Source organism: Polyodon spathula, chromosome 33 (assembly GCF_017654505.1).
Source record: "Polyodon spathula isolate WHYD16114869_AA chromosome 33, ASM1765450v1, whole genome shotgun sequence".
Taxonomy (NCBI): domain Eukaryota; kingdom Metazoa; phylum Chordata; class Actinopteri; order Acipenseriformes; family Polyodontidae; genus Polyodon; species Polyodon spathula.
The window spans coordinates 1,981,049-1,998,006 of NC_054566.1; the positions used below are offsets into that span (position 1 = coordinate 1,981,049).

At 36.5% G+C, this 16,958-nt stretch overlaps 1 protein-coding gene across 1 annotated transcript in view; it reads left to right on the forward strand.

The window, feature by feature from the left end:
- Positions 1-250: 250 nt before the first annotated feature.
- LOC121303593 (nuclear receptor subfamily 6 group A member 1) overlaps positions 251-16,958 on the forward strand; it is a 35,733-nt gene continuing 19,025 nt past the window's right edge. The window contains exons 1-2 of the mRNA XM_041234383.1: positions 251-272; positions 10,147-10,374. Coding sequence (XP_041090317.1) covers positions 257-272; positions 10,147-10,374 — 244 coding nt within the window. The 5' untranslated portion in view covers positions 251-256. The remainder of the gene's footprint in view (positions 273-10,146; positions 10,375-16,958) is intronic.

The following is a 16,958-nucleotide window of genomic DNA, read 5'->3' on the forward strand; positions in this document are numbered from 1 at the left end:
GCTATCAGTTCCACTTTGATAACCCTGGCCAGCAGTGGCCCTTCAGTAAAGTTGTGACCTTAGGGCTTGAACTCTGCAGTCACATGACCGCTTGTAAGACTGTTGCATCCCAAGCTCAGCTAGCAGAGAGAGGTTGGCATTAGTGAGAGAAAGAAACATGAGGTGGTTGTGCTGCTGCTGCTTGGGGCTGTTTTGTAGCAGATACATGTTTTAATGGCTGCCAGGCAAGTGACTGGCAAACTGGAAGAAGCATGAAATGGATACATGGGAAGGTACAGTCATGGCATGGTTTTTGTTTTCTTAACCTCTTAAATGAAAGTGTGTTCGAGTGTCTTTATTGAAGAGAAACCTCATTGTTTTTTGTTTTTTTGTTGTTTTGTTTTTTTTAAATATTCTATTTAATGTACATGTTTGTTAAACTTAAGTGGGGAACCAGCTACAGTATCCTTGTCTTTTTAGACTTTGTTTGTTTTTTTGCGTTTGTGGGTTAAGTGGTGTATTATTAATTTGTTACTCACTGACCCACCTGGGAAATGTTGATCCCCTTTCTGTTGATAGCAGCAGGGTCAGGGTGGCTCCAGATAAGATCGTTTTGCCCCCCAGGGGCTGACACTGCCCCACAGCTGCTTTGCACTTCACATCTTTTTTATTTAGTTTGCATGAAAGCACAATGCTTAAGGGGGTGGTGGGGTGTAGGCTTAAATCTACTGTTTCAATACCTGTGCTGCTGCATCTTTCATTTTCTTTTGTTTATGTGGTTGACCAGCTGAAGCGCTAAAAGCATCAGATGATCATTAAGCCTCCAGTCCTCAGCTTGGGGCTGACACCCCGCTGCTCCAGTCAAACCTGTATTTCCCTTCTCTTGTGTAATGAACTCACATTGTTTTCTAATTAGATTTATTTAATCATAGTTCTTTAAGTAAAATCAGCTGCTGTTGGTTTGGGGCACTATACCTCAAATGTTTGGTAGTTGTTTATTAGTCATTTCCTGAATCAAATTGAAAGGTAAGACAATAATTTTCAGAAACAAGGAATACAAGGGTTAACAAATATCAAATGGGATCTTTCTTTAATAACATGGGCCCTCAGGCATTCCGATTTAGTTTGCAAATGTTCCATAGATGACTGGACTGCTCCGCTGAGCAGATTTTCAAATCTTCATCATGTGCAAAACTTTGATTTGAATTGATATGAGAAAACAAAAGCCTGTTCTCAGCGTGTGTATACTGTTGCTTATATAAGGATTTAGATGTGAGAATTAAACACAGCTAGCTGAAATGCCTCTGCTGGAAATGTTTGCACTGGGATGTATGTGCATTGTTTTAGAAATCCAATTCAAACTGGCTTGCCCTTGTAAAAGTGAGATGCATGCATGTTCGTAATGTTGGGCTTCTCTGTATGTATTGTAAGGTGTGATATTTGTTGTCATTGCATGCCTTGGTGACGTGTTTAACTGCAGTGATCAGCTGAAATGGGAGCTTTGTGGTGCAGCATTTCCTTGCTTCTGTGCCTAACAGCTGGGGACGAGTTTAAGATGATTAGGACTAACCATTAAGGAGAAGCCTTTCTTTAGTAAAGCAATTCTTCTGCAGTTGCTAAACTGCTGATAAAGTGTCAAAACAGAGTACAGTAATTTGTCTTCTGCCCATTTTCGATTATACATTTCATTCTCTGAATCATATTACCTCCTACTAATCTGTAATTGGCTTTTTTTTTATTTAAAACATTATTTTTTCAATCTAATTTCTATGTGTTTAATATTATTTCCCCACTTGAATGGAATCGAATGTCACTTGATACTGTGTGGTATTGTTCTTTTGAATGAACCCTTGCTGCAGCTGGCCACACACAGGGTTTGGTTTTAGCTCATTCTATTGAGTCATATCTGTGAGGCAGTACAATCTGGTCTTTCACCATGTCATTCTCGACAGGCAGGAAGTGCTATTTCTTTAGGGATCCCCCGTGACGGGGGATGGAGCTGCTGCTGAGTTTGGGGGAGGGAAGTAAAGCTCGTGTGAAGATCAATAACAGCGGGTAAGGTCAGGGCTTTGCACACAACAATGGAGGCTATATTTAGCCAGTGATCAACATGGGTTACTTCTGACATTATGATTGGTTTAAACCCAAGCACTCACTTTGTTATACTTCTACTGTAAATGGAAAAGTGTTTAGATATTTTTATTTTCTATATGTAAGGACCAATTAAATTATTTTTTAGCTAATAATTTTGTTTAGTAAAACACAGATTCTTGCAATAAACAGAGCAATTCAATTTGTATTTATTTTCATGTGGCATCATTATCAATGATGTGTTGATTTCGTGGAAATGAATACTCTGTCTCATGCATTTTGTTTATTGCATGGATTTATATTTTCCTTAAAAAAAAAAAAAATAATTAAACAATTTTCTGGAAACAACCAGGAAACACAAACTGAATCCAAAATGTGATACCAGTAAAGAGTTAAATGTAGCCTGACTGTGTTTTTAAAGGGTTACCATGAATTATTAGATATCAAGGTACATAACACCCATACATGTATGGCAAGCCAAATTGTGATTTATAGATATCTCAAATTAATTCATAAATATCTGTAAATATTTGAAAATATCTCTAAATCATTTCCAGATATCTCTAAGTATTTGAATATATCTTCAAATATTTAAAGATATCTCTAAATCATTTTAAGATGTCTAAAATACATTTAGAGATATCTCAAAATGATTTACATTTACAATGGAGCTTTAAATGAGATATCTAAAATGCATTTCTAGATATCTTTAAATCGTTTATGATAACTCTAAATGTTTTTGAGACATCTTTACATACCTTTCAGATATCTCTATATCATTTAGCGATATCTCTAAATAAGGTTCTGTTTATTTAAAGATAAGATATCTCTAAATCATTTGAAGATATTATAGCGATCTCGTTTCCTACAGGCTGGCGTATCACACAGGGCGAGGCAATCCACACACAGGCGGAGGGCGGGCGTGAACCCGGGACCTCTCACACTAAAGCATAGCGCCGATACCGCTGCACAAAAGAGCTGGCTCCTTTGCAAAGAGCATATAACAGGCTTATGTCTTTGTATGTGATTCAGTCACCTACAATATCTTCAAATGAACAGGAAGCTATTTCGAGATATCTCGAAATGAGTTCCTGTGAAAATGCTGTTTGTTTTCAACGGACTTCCTGTCCATTTAAAGATATTCAGAGATATGTTTAAATGATTTAGAGAGATCTTTAAAACCCTAATTTTAAGATATCTCTAAATGACAGTTTGGCGTGCCATGCTAGCAAAATCCATTTAGTTTCCATAGTATTTAAAGATATCTGTAAATCAATTTGAGATGTCTGTATTTCATTTTTAGATATCTCAAATTGATTTACAGATATCTTTTAAAATAATTTTATATATCTTAGAAACTGCACAATTAAATGTGTCTGGAATTCAATGTGAGATATCTTAAAATGCAATTTGAGATCTCTATATATTTCAAGATATCTTAAAATCCAATTTGAGATATCTCTAAATATCTCAATATATCTGTAAATCAATTTGAGATATCTCTAAATGATCATTTGGCTTGCCATATACATGTACTCTTTATATTGAATGCACAATAATAACATGAAATTGACACCATAAAAAATTATAATTTAAGAAAAATATCTACCTGTATCTTAACCTACTTTTCCTTTAAAATGAAAAAATGTAAAGATCATTTTCTTAAAAATTAAAACAATCAACATTTAAAACATATATACATTTCTTACATGGCTTCTTGTTTTAGTGTTGTTGTTCTAGTTTTATGAAGACTTCAGTAATGAAATTGGCCTCACATAAAGAAGATATATATTATGTTATATATTTATTTATTTATTTTGTTTTAATACACTTTCACAAACACACATCTTCTGATGAGTGTGAATAAACAAGCACTGCTGAACTGTATAACTATATTTAACTTCAAAAGTAAAAGGTATATTATACATGCATATACATTGCAAGCTGAAAATGCACAAAGGCCCGAAATGAAAACAAAGAGAATATTCTTCTAAAATGAAATCTGGTTCAGCTTGGCTGTATTGAAAATGTAACGCATTAGACAAAGGGAATGCAAAGCAGTACTGTTTTATTTGGATTAATTCAACACTCAATCAACAATAATATGTTAATTGCTAAAATGTGAGGTTAAGTGGGCCCATATGTCATAAAAGCTAAAGTAAACTGAATGTGTTCCCTATCACTCTCTCCCAAGGAGGTAGACTCCAGTGGGGAAGATGGGTAAAGATAGTGAAATAATACAGGAACAGGAGTGAAGTTTTTGATGCAGCCCTTAAGATAAAACTGGCAAACCGTGGATAAACCACTGCATTGTTATTGCTTCTATTTGAACCCCAAGTCCAGCCAGTCCAGTGCTTGAATGCGCTGCCTTTAGCTGAGTCAGACACAGCCTCATTTGCCTGCAGCTGAGTAAGTTGAACACACACTGAATAAATACAGCTGAGAGCAGCAGCTCCCCTCTGGACCGCTTGTATTTCTCAATGGGAATTGTTTTGATAAAAAGACTGGAAGAAGCCACCCAGACAAATGAACAAATGAGTAGGACTGGAAAGCTTCAAACACAACTCAGTACATCAGTCATTTTATTTTAATGTCGCTTGTCCAGTGGTAAAGGGTTCCCTAATATCCCAAGACTTTTGAGTGAATTGCTTTACAGTTCTGAACTACAATTTTATTAGAATGCCATTATTGTTTAGCACGTTTTACTATGCTGACTTAATCACTAAGTTAAATGGCTGTTAACTGCTTAATGTACTGTATCCTACTTAATGTACTGTATCCTACTTAATAATACAACAATTGCATTATTAAATGGGGACCACAAATTATTATTATTATTTTTTTTATGAAGTGGAGTGATCGTATTATTTTAAAACATTAAATCCATTTGGGTGTGTAAATTGCAGTATAAATTGCATGTATTTGGTAGATGGATTAAATTAGACAATATAACACGTTTTGACCCGTATTATTTCATTGTACTATGGCACTTGCCAATTAAACATCCACACACATAAAAAAGCACAAAACTCGTGTCAACATTCAATAAGCCCTTCATTTAAAACCTGCACTGCGCCTCTGAAACATTTGATTGAATGTCGCCATAGAGATGGGTAATATGCAGAGAATCCTTTTTTAAGCTTGTTTTTAAATGAAATCCACCTCTGGCCCCAGGGAAAATTTTGAAAGATGATCTACAGATGGATGCAATTTTATTACACCTTCAAACAGTTTGATTGAATGCATTGTTAACTTTAAAATAACAATAGAAGCATGTTAAGATACAATCACCACCCCTCAATGTTAGAAACTGTGACTCTTGCATTAAAAGACATCTCTCCTGGAAGGGTTTAAAAAGCCAGTTGTGTTTCATTTTGTATTAAAATCTGGTATGAAACCTCCTGTGACCTTTAGGGAACAATGTACCTTTAATGTGCCATGGGGGAGGGTTTATTAGGTAAAGACTATAAAATGCGTAGAGTTCAAGATGAGGTTGAGGGTTTGTGACTGCTTTATCATTCTCACACACCACTGCAGTGGCACCAGTGTTTGAGCTAACACTACTGTTATAATACCTTTAGCGGAACAAAGCCAAAGCATCAGGTATCATGACCCTAATGTAGTTTTATAGTAAACTACACACAAATTAATATTTTAAGTGAAATATTTAAGTAAGAAAAAATAATTATTGTCTTCCTCAAGTAGCAGATACTATTTGTTGTTGTTTTAAAATATACACACAACAAATACATGAAACTCACGCCACTCAAGTCAAGATTATGAAACACAAATCAGCTAATGTTATATGAGTCTGCACAACAACCTGCTCATTGTTTTAGTTCAACTAAACTTTCTGGTGGCTCAATATGGGTTCTAAATGGAGTTATTATTAGTTTGTGCCACTTTGCCAGTTTTTACAGTGTTTTGTTTGATTGAATAGGAAACACAGGTCACAAAGTGCTGTATTTTTTGATTGAATTCAGCCTCACTTCAGTGTTAACAAACAAACAAGCATGATATACTCTATGTAAAGACTGCACGTCTTTAATTACACTGGAATTGACCACAATTGCTTTTGGCATTTTAGTTTGGGTTTCATGCCTTTTAAGCTTTCTGTAGGAAACTGGAATAGATATGAAGCATGGTTTAGCCTTCCTGGTAACACATAGTTCCTTCCTAGAACACTCTTGCTCCATTCACGAGCTCGACTCTGCAGTCTCTACATCACATGTCATATTGATCTTGTTTGAACTTCAGCCCTGAGTTTTAGAACTCTCTACTCCCTATTTAGCACATGTGTGTGAGTGTCTGTGTAATGCGCATTCCTTGCACTCTCATTGCATTCAGAACATGAGACCCCAAGCTGTCTCCTAGCTGATAACATCTGTATCATCATTTTACTTCCATGTGTGAAATAACAGACCCTGGTTTTTAATCTTTGCACCAGTAAAAAGTAGAAACAATACAGTTTTTGCTCTTACTTTCCATTCAAAAGCTCAGTCTTTGCACCAGCGCAAATAATTATGGTTAAACAAAACTGTTCAAGTTATACACTTTAAAGGTGGCATTTAGTAAGGTTTGTGAAACGGTAACAGAACAGTAATCAATTATCATGTTAATTGCAAATAAGTTACATCTTTACTAGCGTTAAATAATTGAACAAATATTTGCACTGAAGTAACAGCTTTATTAAAGCGATTACTGTAAATGCAGTCTTTTAGACACTATGTAGTAGCACAAAATGAAACAGAAGTAACTGGCTGATGTTTTGACAAATATCTCAAACTCCAATAAAAAACAGCCTATCCTGATCTAAGTGAGAGGTGTAAGAACAGTTTGTTGTTTTTGACATGTTGTTGACACATCCCCCAGAAGCAGATGAGGTCTGTCCCACCACAAAACTATTTCTCATAAAATGAAAAGCAGGGGGGGGGGGGGTTTAAAGGTCATTGCTAACTCAAGTGCAAGCCTGCTGAAGCCAGCATTCTTATAAAACAGGCTTGCATTAATTCAGAGGGGGTGACAAATACCAAAGGTCAGGAGTCGGTGACCATTAGGCAAGGGTGGCTCCTGAAAGGGTTCACTGAGAAATCCTTTAGGGGTATTCGGAGCAGGAGCTAGTAGCTGTGCTTCTGCAGTTATCTAATTGGGCTTAAAACTAGCAGTTTGACTTTAGAGGAAGGATAGATAGGATCTGTGATCCTGTAGTAGGTCACCAAGGTTTATTATTATACAGCCTTCTTAATTCACTCTGTTCTAATAAATATTGTTTTTCAAAGATTCTTTATTTTCATGGCCTAATATTTTATGGCAAAGGCTAATCAATTATGCCGATTTTGCATTTGGGCTTGAGGACAATATTCAGACTTCTATTGTGGCGTGTGGATTACACTATTTGTACAATTATAACCCCTTACAGTCCAGCAGACTGGAATCTAAAATATGTATAACATATAACATCTCATTGGTCTGCTCTTAAACAGTGTTAGATGATATCATCATTATATATATATATATATATATATATATATATATATATATATATATATATATATATATATATATATATATATATATATATATATATATATATAATTGTGTCTGTGTGTTTTTATAATCCTTGGTGATTACTGAAGCATGAATGTGGTAAATTGGATAGAATTGCATTCTTGAGCTGGAAAGACTTGCAAGGCTGTGCTAGTCATGGTAACCATGGCATCTTCCCATCTGTGGGGGATTTATGACAGGGTGGGGGTAGGGTTTAGATTGAGTTTAGTCCCCACCAAGTTAGACAGGACAAGAAAAGGAAATTTAAGAGGCCTTAGCTAATACTCTCCCAGTGTTGAGTTTTTTCATCTGGTAAATGAAGAGAGGGATTATGCTATTTAAGATTTTTGTTTTTTCATGTATAAATGAAGGGAGGGATTATGCTATTTAAGATTTGTGTTTTTTCATCTGGTAAATGAAGGGAAGGATTATGCTATTTAAGATTTGTGTTTTTTTATGTATAAATGAAGGGAGGGATTATGCTATTTAAGATTTGTGTTTTTTTATGTATAAATGAAGGGAGGGATTATGCTATATTAAGATTTGAAGCATCTTTTTAGTCCTTCCTCACTGTAAAGTGTGTGCTGTGTTTTGTGAGCTGTTACCTAGGTGACTGCATTTTCAGCCGCAGATTGCATTAGATTTCATATCCACAGAATAAAGAAAGATTCCCTTGTTGCGATATGAATAAGTTCCTTCTTCATGTATATGAAAACTGTTTTTTAATGCAGTTCATCTTCTTGTGAAGGGGGTTAAATGTCACTAAAATCTTAGATGAATGCAGGTAATCAAATGGGAAAGGGGGTGGTAAAAAATAATCTGTTCTAATGGGAGCATATCAAAACATATTTATCTTATGGTTATTTTAAAATATTGTTTTACCATTTCTAAAATAAAAGAACCACCCTTTTTCCACAGAATGGGGTTTTATTAATCAAATTAGCTTACTTACTGTTGAACAGTGAATGACCAACTCAAAGTACATGTTATTTCAGTCTTTTATTTTTCAGTAAATAGAAAGTGAAAACATCGTCCTTCTAAAGGCCTGTGTAAAGCAGTGAGAAATAGTTCTTAAAACTAAAATAAACTGCAGTACAAAAATATTTGTAATCCCCCAGAACAGTGATTACAGGATTGAAAAAGTGAAATAAATAAAGAAATAATGTTTGACTATTGACTGTTTAAGGTGAAATTTAAAAGGCATTTTTTTGTCATTCTCTGAAAGCACAACATGAACAAAGCTGTTCCAGAAACCTATTTTTGGAAAACATTCTAGAATTTTAATATGGGGGTGGGGATACTCTTGTCCGCTGTGCCAACTTTTTATTTTTAAACAAGCGCTGTTTGTATATAGTTGCCCTATACTTGTGTGGTCTATTTGGAAACCAAGGTCTGAAATACTGTGTAATTCAGTGTGCTATTTTAAGTGACTATTCCTTACTTTTCATTCCAGCATAAACCCCATCCCTGAACTTTCAAATGGTCTTGCATCTGTTTGTGTTTAGTATCTCCAAGCCCTCCCTGATTTCCAGTATTTCATTTCATTGATTTCTTGACAAATATCAAGACAGTGCAGCCCAATTCTAACCCTTCTTGTGATTCTTTTTATTTCTACATCTCAGCATGTCATTGCATTGAGCCTTGCTGTTGTGTTCAAGCTGTTCTGATCTAAACAAACAGAGGTCTAGAAATGTTACTATATCTGGCCTCTTGGATGTGAAGTATTTCTGCTTAAGCTCACACAGGCACTAAGAGCTGCGTATTGAGGCTTACCAAATACTAGTACCTTTTACTCATTTAGTAGTGCATACCATATCTTGTTTCAGCTTTATTTATTTTTTATGGGAGCCACCAAAGTCAGAAAAAAATAAATGTACTGCAGCGTGAAACACATGGAAATCAAAGCAAACTAATGTGGAGAATACATAGGCCGAGTTAGTCACTTCAGATTCTAATTATTGTTCTATTCTTTGAGTCAATCCTGCCTATTAAATGTCTTAGTCGTTGATAGAGTCCAGTTCAGCTGCTCTCCAGCCCTGTCCTGTCATGACGAGGATGTTAAAATGTGCCTCAGTCTCCCAGTTTAATGTGCCAGTTTGTATTGCTTGAAGTAATGTAATCATTTGCATGCTATTTTCACTTAAAACAATGTATGGAGATTTTTTTTCTTTTTAAAGCTCTGTCGAATACATTTTTTAAAGGACTTTCATTTGAAAACAACATTTACAGTAGCATCTTATGCTCTAATAAATACCCTCTATCAGCCCATGCTGTTGATCTCTATATGACAGTAAACGCAGCCTTAGCATTAAGAATCTCTCTACAGTTATACACATGAATGCATGCTGCTGCTTTAGATATAAAACCAATTGCTACCTCGTTTTTAAACACAGACATCTGTGTACGTTTCTCAGTAATTCAGCTTCAGGAATGACCTCACTATTGGCTAGCAAAAGTGTGGTGTCTTCCCTGTATATAAAGAGAGCCAGCCAAGGAGTTCAATCAAGCCCTTTTCTTTGTTCTTTCCAGATGACCGTGCTGATCGAACCTGCCTTATCTGTGGGGACCGAGCCACTGGGCTGCACTATGGCATCATCTCATGCGAGGGGTGCAAGGGGTTCTTCAAGCGCAGCATCTGCAACAAGAGGGTGTACCGCTGCAGCCGGGACAAGAACTGCGAGATGTCCCGCAAGCAGCGGAACAGATGCCAGTACTGCCGGCTGCTCAAGTGTTTACAGATGGGAATGAACCGGAAAGGTAATGAGAGATCGTTATTGTTGATGCATTCAGTGGTTCCAAAGTGCACCCCTCAGGGACCAGGGCCAGCTTATATATTTTCAATGTGCACTGCATTCTGGTGCACATACAACACTCGGGAGCAGCTCATTTTCCCATCATTAACACTTTATTAATGCCTAATAGATTTCAGTTCCTTAATAAAGCATTATAGAGTACTGTAGAAACAATATTACAAACTGTCATTTACTGTGGGATGCTATTGTTCCAATTTATACTGGGTTTGGGGTACTACAACCCCCATTAAAACACCACTGGTTATTTTATGTGAATAATTAGAATTTCATCTTACTAAAACCTGAATGGGACCAGGATTGGGCCAACGATCTCATTTAACAATGAAATTCTGTGTTTACACCACCACAGACAGTGTTGGTGTGATGAAGAGTCAGTTTTCATTGGGCTTGAGGCTCCAATTCACCTTAACAGTGATTTGATGTTCTGGTGACCTGTTAGTTTTGTTGATTTACAGTATAGCAATTATTCTTTGGTATGATGTTTGTGAATAAGGTGTGGTGCTGAGTAAGAATACTGCTGAAAATACCTACGTGGGTCGTCACTGAGTAATACTGAATCAGACACAGAGCGGTGGGCGTTTACACACCACAAAGGCCCGATTCGAGGGTACCAACAGTAATCCTACCACCAGATTTAATAAAGAAAACAAAACAAAGCTAAAAAATAAAGGTTTGCCACACAAGGCGAGCGCTAGCCTCACTAAGAGACGTCCCGCTCCAGGAACCTACTGCACTACGAAACCCTCTCTATACTTAGTTTGGGATCAGATCCCCAAAACTAACCTCCTGCTGTTGCTCCCAAAGTTCTGGCCTCTGGGTCTTCTTGATGGGTCTGGCTGGGCAGCGCCTTCACAGACACCGATTGCAGTTGAAGGGTTACATAGTATTTATCTGGCGGAGCGGACTCTCTCCTCCAATCAGGACCTCCTGGTCAGCTCAGCTCCGGGCACGCCACCCGAGCCAATCAGGACCTCTTGATCAGCTCAGCTCCGGGCAAGCCTTCCCAGCCAATCAGGACCTCCTGATCAGCTCAGCTCCAGGCAGGCCCTCCTGCCCACTAAGCAGCAGCACAGCAGCGACAGGGTCCTCCCTGTCACCAGCTGTCTCTTTGGTAAGCTCAGAGATAGAGAGCAGGATTAGCAGTACTGTTACTGACAATTCATTGACTTTGTTACCTATTAAGGCATGAACCGTGAAGCCATCTTGCTGATTTGTAATATTAGCCTACCAGACCAGTCTTATATAACAGCTTCAAATATAATCTGCTCAATCCTTGTCCCTTGCTGTGGATCACAAGGTCTGATCGCAGCGAGTTTGAACTGCAGCACATGAAGTGGTAGCAATTTCATCCACTGTCTTTGAAACAACATTAGACTACTTACAAGCCCTTGCTAACTTCAGTAACGTATAGAGCTTTGAGACTCTAACCCACTGTATATTGGTAACTGGCCATGGTTCCTTGTCAGTGCAGTGTTTAAATGTAATTGCCCTTCTTGCAGGGAGTTTTCACATCTGAGGTGATTAGTGTATCTCACAGTCTTCTGTGAAGCATGAAGCCAGTAAGCTTTGTGAAAGGGTCATGGCCAGGCTATGATTGTTTTAACCCCAGGTGTTTCTGCTCCCAGATCAGTATCTTCCCACTAATTATACCTTGAAAAGTCTGCTATTTATTTAGGACAAGAATGCTATTTATTTAGGACAAGAATGCTTGTTTTATAACAGTCCAGTCATTATTACCAGGCAGTAGTGGAGTTCTTGAGAGCATGGTTAGCTTTGCATTTTAATTATGACACTGCTGTCTTTATAGTTACAGAAGTACACAATTACAACTGCTGTTAAAGTTAACCTGCATATAAATACATCCATAAATATCAATTATGTTCATCTCATTTATTTGATAAGCATAGCTGCAACATAATTAACATTCAGTAACAGTTTGGGTTCCACTGCAAATAAAACATTTCAAATACATGAATTCTGCATTTACTTCTTGTTTCTATTCAAACTGGATTAGAAAGGGGTACCAAAAGTGTTCGTTCAAATTTATGTCAAGAAATATGCAAATCATCTTAAATTAAATTAATATACTTAGAACACAAAATGATTCATTAGATTTGACTAATCCACTTTGATTTAAAAATTAATCCAAAATAAAATGTAAAAAGAAGGTAAAAATTAGTATGTGAATGATGTCTTTTTTAAATGTAGTTTGTTTTGCAGGTCCAGATTATGAGATGACATTAGATACAGAAAATGGTTTATATTTTGCTCCATTAGTACACTGCCATTTTACATGCCTGTCTAAAGAGGAATGTCTGTGGAGCTAAAAAGACATTAAAAGGAAAAAAAGGTAATCAAACTGACAGTCTTGAGGCGTTATCAAGGCCACCCGAGATGCATCTCCATGACAGGATTCATTCTTAGTCATCTGTGAGTAGAAGTCCCTTTGTTCTGCTCCCTGATTGTGCTGCATGACAGGAGAGAAAGGTCTTGTATACTCCACCACTTTCAGGCAAGGTCTTGTTTCAGATGGCTTATGGGTTAAAAACAGAGATGTGCTATTTTAATAAGCGCCCTGTTCACACCTGCACAGTAACTTTTTTAACTTTTGGTCAGACAGACCAGGATAACCGAAACAGTCAGGCAGTCGTTTATCCACCCCTCCTGCCACAGGCTCCCCTGATGGATAAATGAGAGTGGTGCGTTTAGGAAACACCCACTAGATTGTTGGAAAGCTTGTTTCACACATATCAGAATAATCACTAAAAGAATATATAGAAAAATTACATTTCCAAACAACATCAGATATACAATCACATGCATGCAGTTTATATTGTAATTAAGTTGCAGTACTGGAAAACAACATTTGCGGTAAAGTTCTGTACTGTATATAAACAGTATTTAACAAGCAATGGAAATGCATTAAAACAAAAAAATAAAACCTTATGATGTGAGCAGTACTGGTAGATAGCACTTGCTTTTACTTTATCAAATGCAATATTGCTAACGCTACAGTAACTTTAAACTTTGTTCAGTTAACAAAAATAATATTTCTAATAGCGTTTCAACTAGTAAAACCTACATAATAAAGCGACAAACACAAATATGTGTAGGCTATATAGAGTTCAGTAGTTGCTGTGTGGTCCAGTGGTTGGATAAACAGGCTTATAAATAGAAGATCCCTGGTTCAAATTCTGGCTCAGCCACTGACTCACTGTGTGACCCTGAGCAAGTCACTTAACCTCCTTGTGCTCCCTCTTTTGGGTGAGATGTTGTTGTAAGTGACTCTGCAGCTGATGCATGGTTCTCACACCCTAATCTCTGTAAGTCGCCTTGGATAAAGGCACCTGATAAATAAGCAAATAATAATACTGACATGCTGTATGCATTCATAAGGGGGTGGGGGCGCGTATTTAAAGTTTGCAACAACACTACTGCTACGACGATTACACTGACTACTCATAATAATGAGCTTGTTATCTGAATGATGGGTAGTGAGTGGTAAATGAAATGTTTGTTTTGTAAAACAAAACAAGAAAATAATCATATACAGCATTTACATTGATAAAGAATATATTGATGAAGAATATTAAACAGCGGTCTCCAAAGGATTTGTTTAGCTTTATAGCCTATGGAGCTATTTAAGAAAAAAAAAAAAAAAAAAAAAGGTTCTAATTTCTACAGTTATTTACTGCTTCGGACACAAATTACATGAAATGGTAACACATGTTTCAATGTGTTTCAACAGTTCTAGAGTGTTACAAGATGACCAATGTAGCAACATTCACTACAACACATAAACTTGGCTTCTCTGCGCTCATTCTTTCCCATATGATTTGTTAGAAGCTTCAGTGTTTCTCTGTAGAAGCTGGTGGCATAGCTAACGATACGCTAGGATTATTGTCTAGCAACACAGTTCCGGTGTCGTCTTAATTTGTGGAATTATTTGACTTATCTGTGTCACTTGTTTTGGAATAATATATATATATATATATATATATATATATATATATATATATATATATACTCAAAACCTCCACTAGTGTTTTCTACTATTATAACAACCTTAACTTGCATAAGGTGTGGTATCCAAAGCATAATCTAGAATTACAGAGAAACATCATCTGTAATTGACAAACACAGGACAGTAAGACCCAAAATGCTGTCTAACAAGGATGAGCAATACTTAGATAATATCCATAAGGAACAGAAAGAAGACCAGTGTTGCATTAACAACAGAACTGGCAGAAGGCACAGGTGCTGGTTATTCCTAGGGTCAACAAAAGCAACACGGGAGGTAATTTATGGAATGGTCTGCCTTCGTTTGTCAGGGAAGCTGGGACCATTACAGTTTTCAAGTCAAGACTAAAAATACACTTTTATAAAATGGCATTCTGATCTTAGTAGGTTTTAATGTAATTTTTTAATTGCTGCTTTTGTATTGTGTGTACTGTTTAAGAGTATTTAAATGGGCTGAATGTGGCAGTCGTACAGTATGTGTGACATGGTATGCAAGAGTGTTGTGGTTTGTTCTTTTTTTCTTCTATGCACTGTACAGTGCTTTGCGATACTTTGTATAAAAAGCGCTCTAGAAATGCAATAAATAAATAAAATCAATGAATGTGTTTACTATCTCACTGTTATCTGTGCAAGTGTGCTTCTGGGCCACAAATTGCATTAAAGATCTTTTTAGATCCCCAAAATTACAAAACAGCATTTTAAACATGAGGGATCGTCCACAATCTGTTATTTTTCTGCTACCCATTCAATCCCAGTGTTATTTTCATCTTTCAGCTTTAACTGAAAAGAGGCACACCATAAATTTGCTGTTTTTTTTATTCAGATAAGACAGAGATAAGGTTGCTATGCAAAGACAAAGATTTATTTCCAGACGTTGTTTGATATGCAAGAGGCTGATTACAGCCAACAAGGAATTCTGCAGATTGAAATAGAAAATCACTGAGTACCTAATCAAGATCTAGCATGATTTATAGCTTAATAAATTCCAGAAGTTATTGATTAAAACATTAAATCCCTATAAACAACCCCTAACTAATGGTGTGTTTGCACTGGCTGTTTTTAAGATGACTTTGGGCCTACACTCAGCTGCTCTAAAAATGGCTAATTAAAGGCATGGCTCAGCACCAGTTCCGTCCAAAAGGCAATGTAAACTCACCCGACTCTAGGACGGCTTTGGGCACAACGCGAGTGCGGCTCGGCTCCTCCACCATAGAATCTAAACAGGAAGACGCTGCAGTGCCATTGCCGCATCACAAAAAGAGAAGAGAGGCAAGCGTCCTGAATATTTGAAATTTATTAACTGTTTATATTGGGGTGTATTTGTAAATATCTACATTTTATTATCAAGTTGTCGTCAAAAGTGTACATACCCCAAATATCCAGCATTGGGCTATGTAAACTTTTGACGATAACTTTTTTGCTTTGTTAAACAGGTGTACACCCCGGTGGTTATCAAAGAAACAAAAGTGTAATATTTTGAGTGAGAATTATTAAAAAAAAAAAAAAAAAAAGACTATCAGAAATCATTTTATACAAAAACTATACTGGATTGTGTTTTTCTCAGTTATTTTATGTAAACCACTTAGTTTTTGGTTTAGTTTCAAACACACTTTAACACACCGTCTTTTTGTTTGTTTTTATTGTTATTTACATAAATATTTTGATTACACCAATGATTAATTTATAAACACTGATTTTTTTTTTTTTTTATATATATATTTTTACAAATGTGTTTTTTTTTATTTCTTTTTTGCTGTTGTTTTGTTTCTGACAACCGCTGTGTGAACTGGGGAGAACAAGAAAGCAGAGCTGTCATAGCGTTGTGGACGAAACTCAAATCCATAGCGCACTTTGAGCTGAAACACAAAATAAATACATATACCGAGAAAAAACAAAAAAAAAAAAAAACATTATGGCAGCAACCAGGACCATTCTCCCCTAACCACTACCCAGAACAATGAACGTACACCTGCCGTTTGTCATTCCCATTGATTTCAATAACCGCATCATGTTAAGCACTCCGCGTAGTTCGGGCAAACTCAGCTATTTGGATCTTGTTATGTGTCATTCACATAGATTGAAATAACAAACACACTGCTTATTACTGTAGGAACCGTTCTCACTAATCCACCAATCAGCTGTTTTCACCCGTTGCCTTGCCATTCACATAATTTCAATACAAAAGGCAACACTTTACTGTAGTAAAAGCTTTACAGATCAATCGATCAGTCAGCTGTTTGCATCTCGTTACCGAGCGATTACCCTTGTATTGTACATTGGCTATTCAATCCCTGTACGCAGTGTCAGGTTTATAGTTTGAAAAAACAGCATTGAATGCAAAAGCAAGCATGGCTGGAAAGAGAAAAGCGACGAGCATCAGCAAGAAAACTCAGTGTGTAAATAAAATGTCTCCGTTAGATGCTGTGCGGTTGCTAGAGAATGCTTGGAACTCTGTTAGAAAACAATGCAACATTGCTTCAAAAAAGCTGGGGTTTCTGTAGTTGAGGA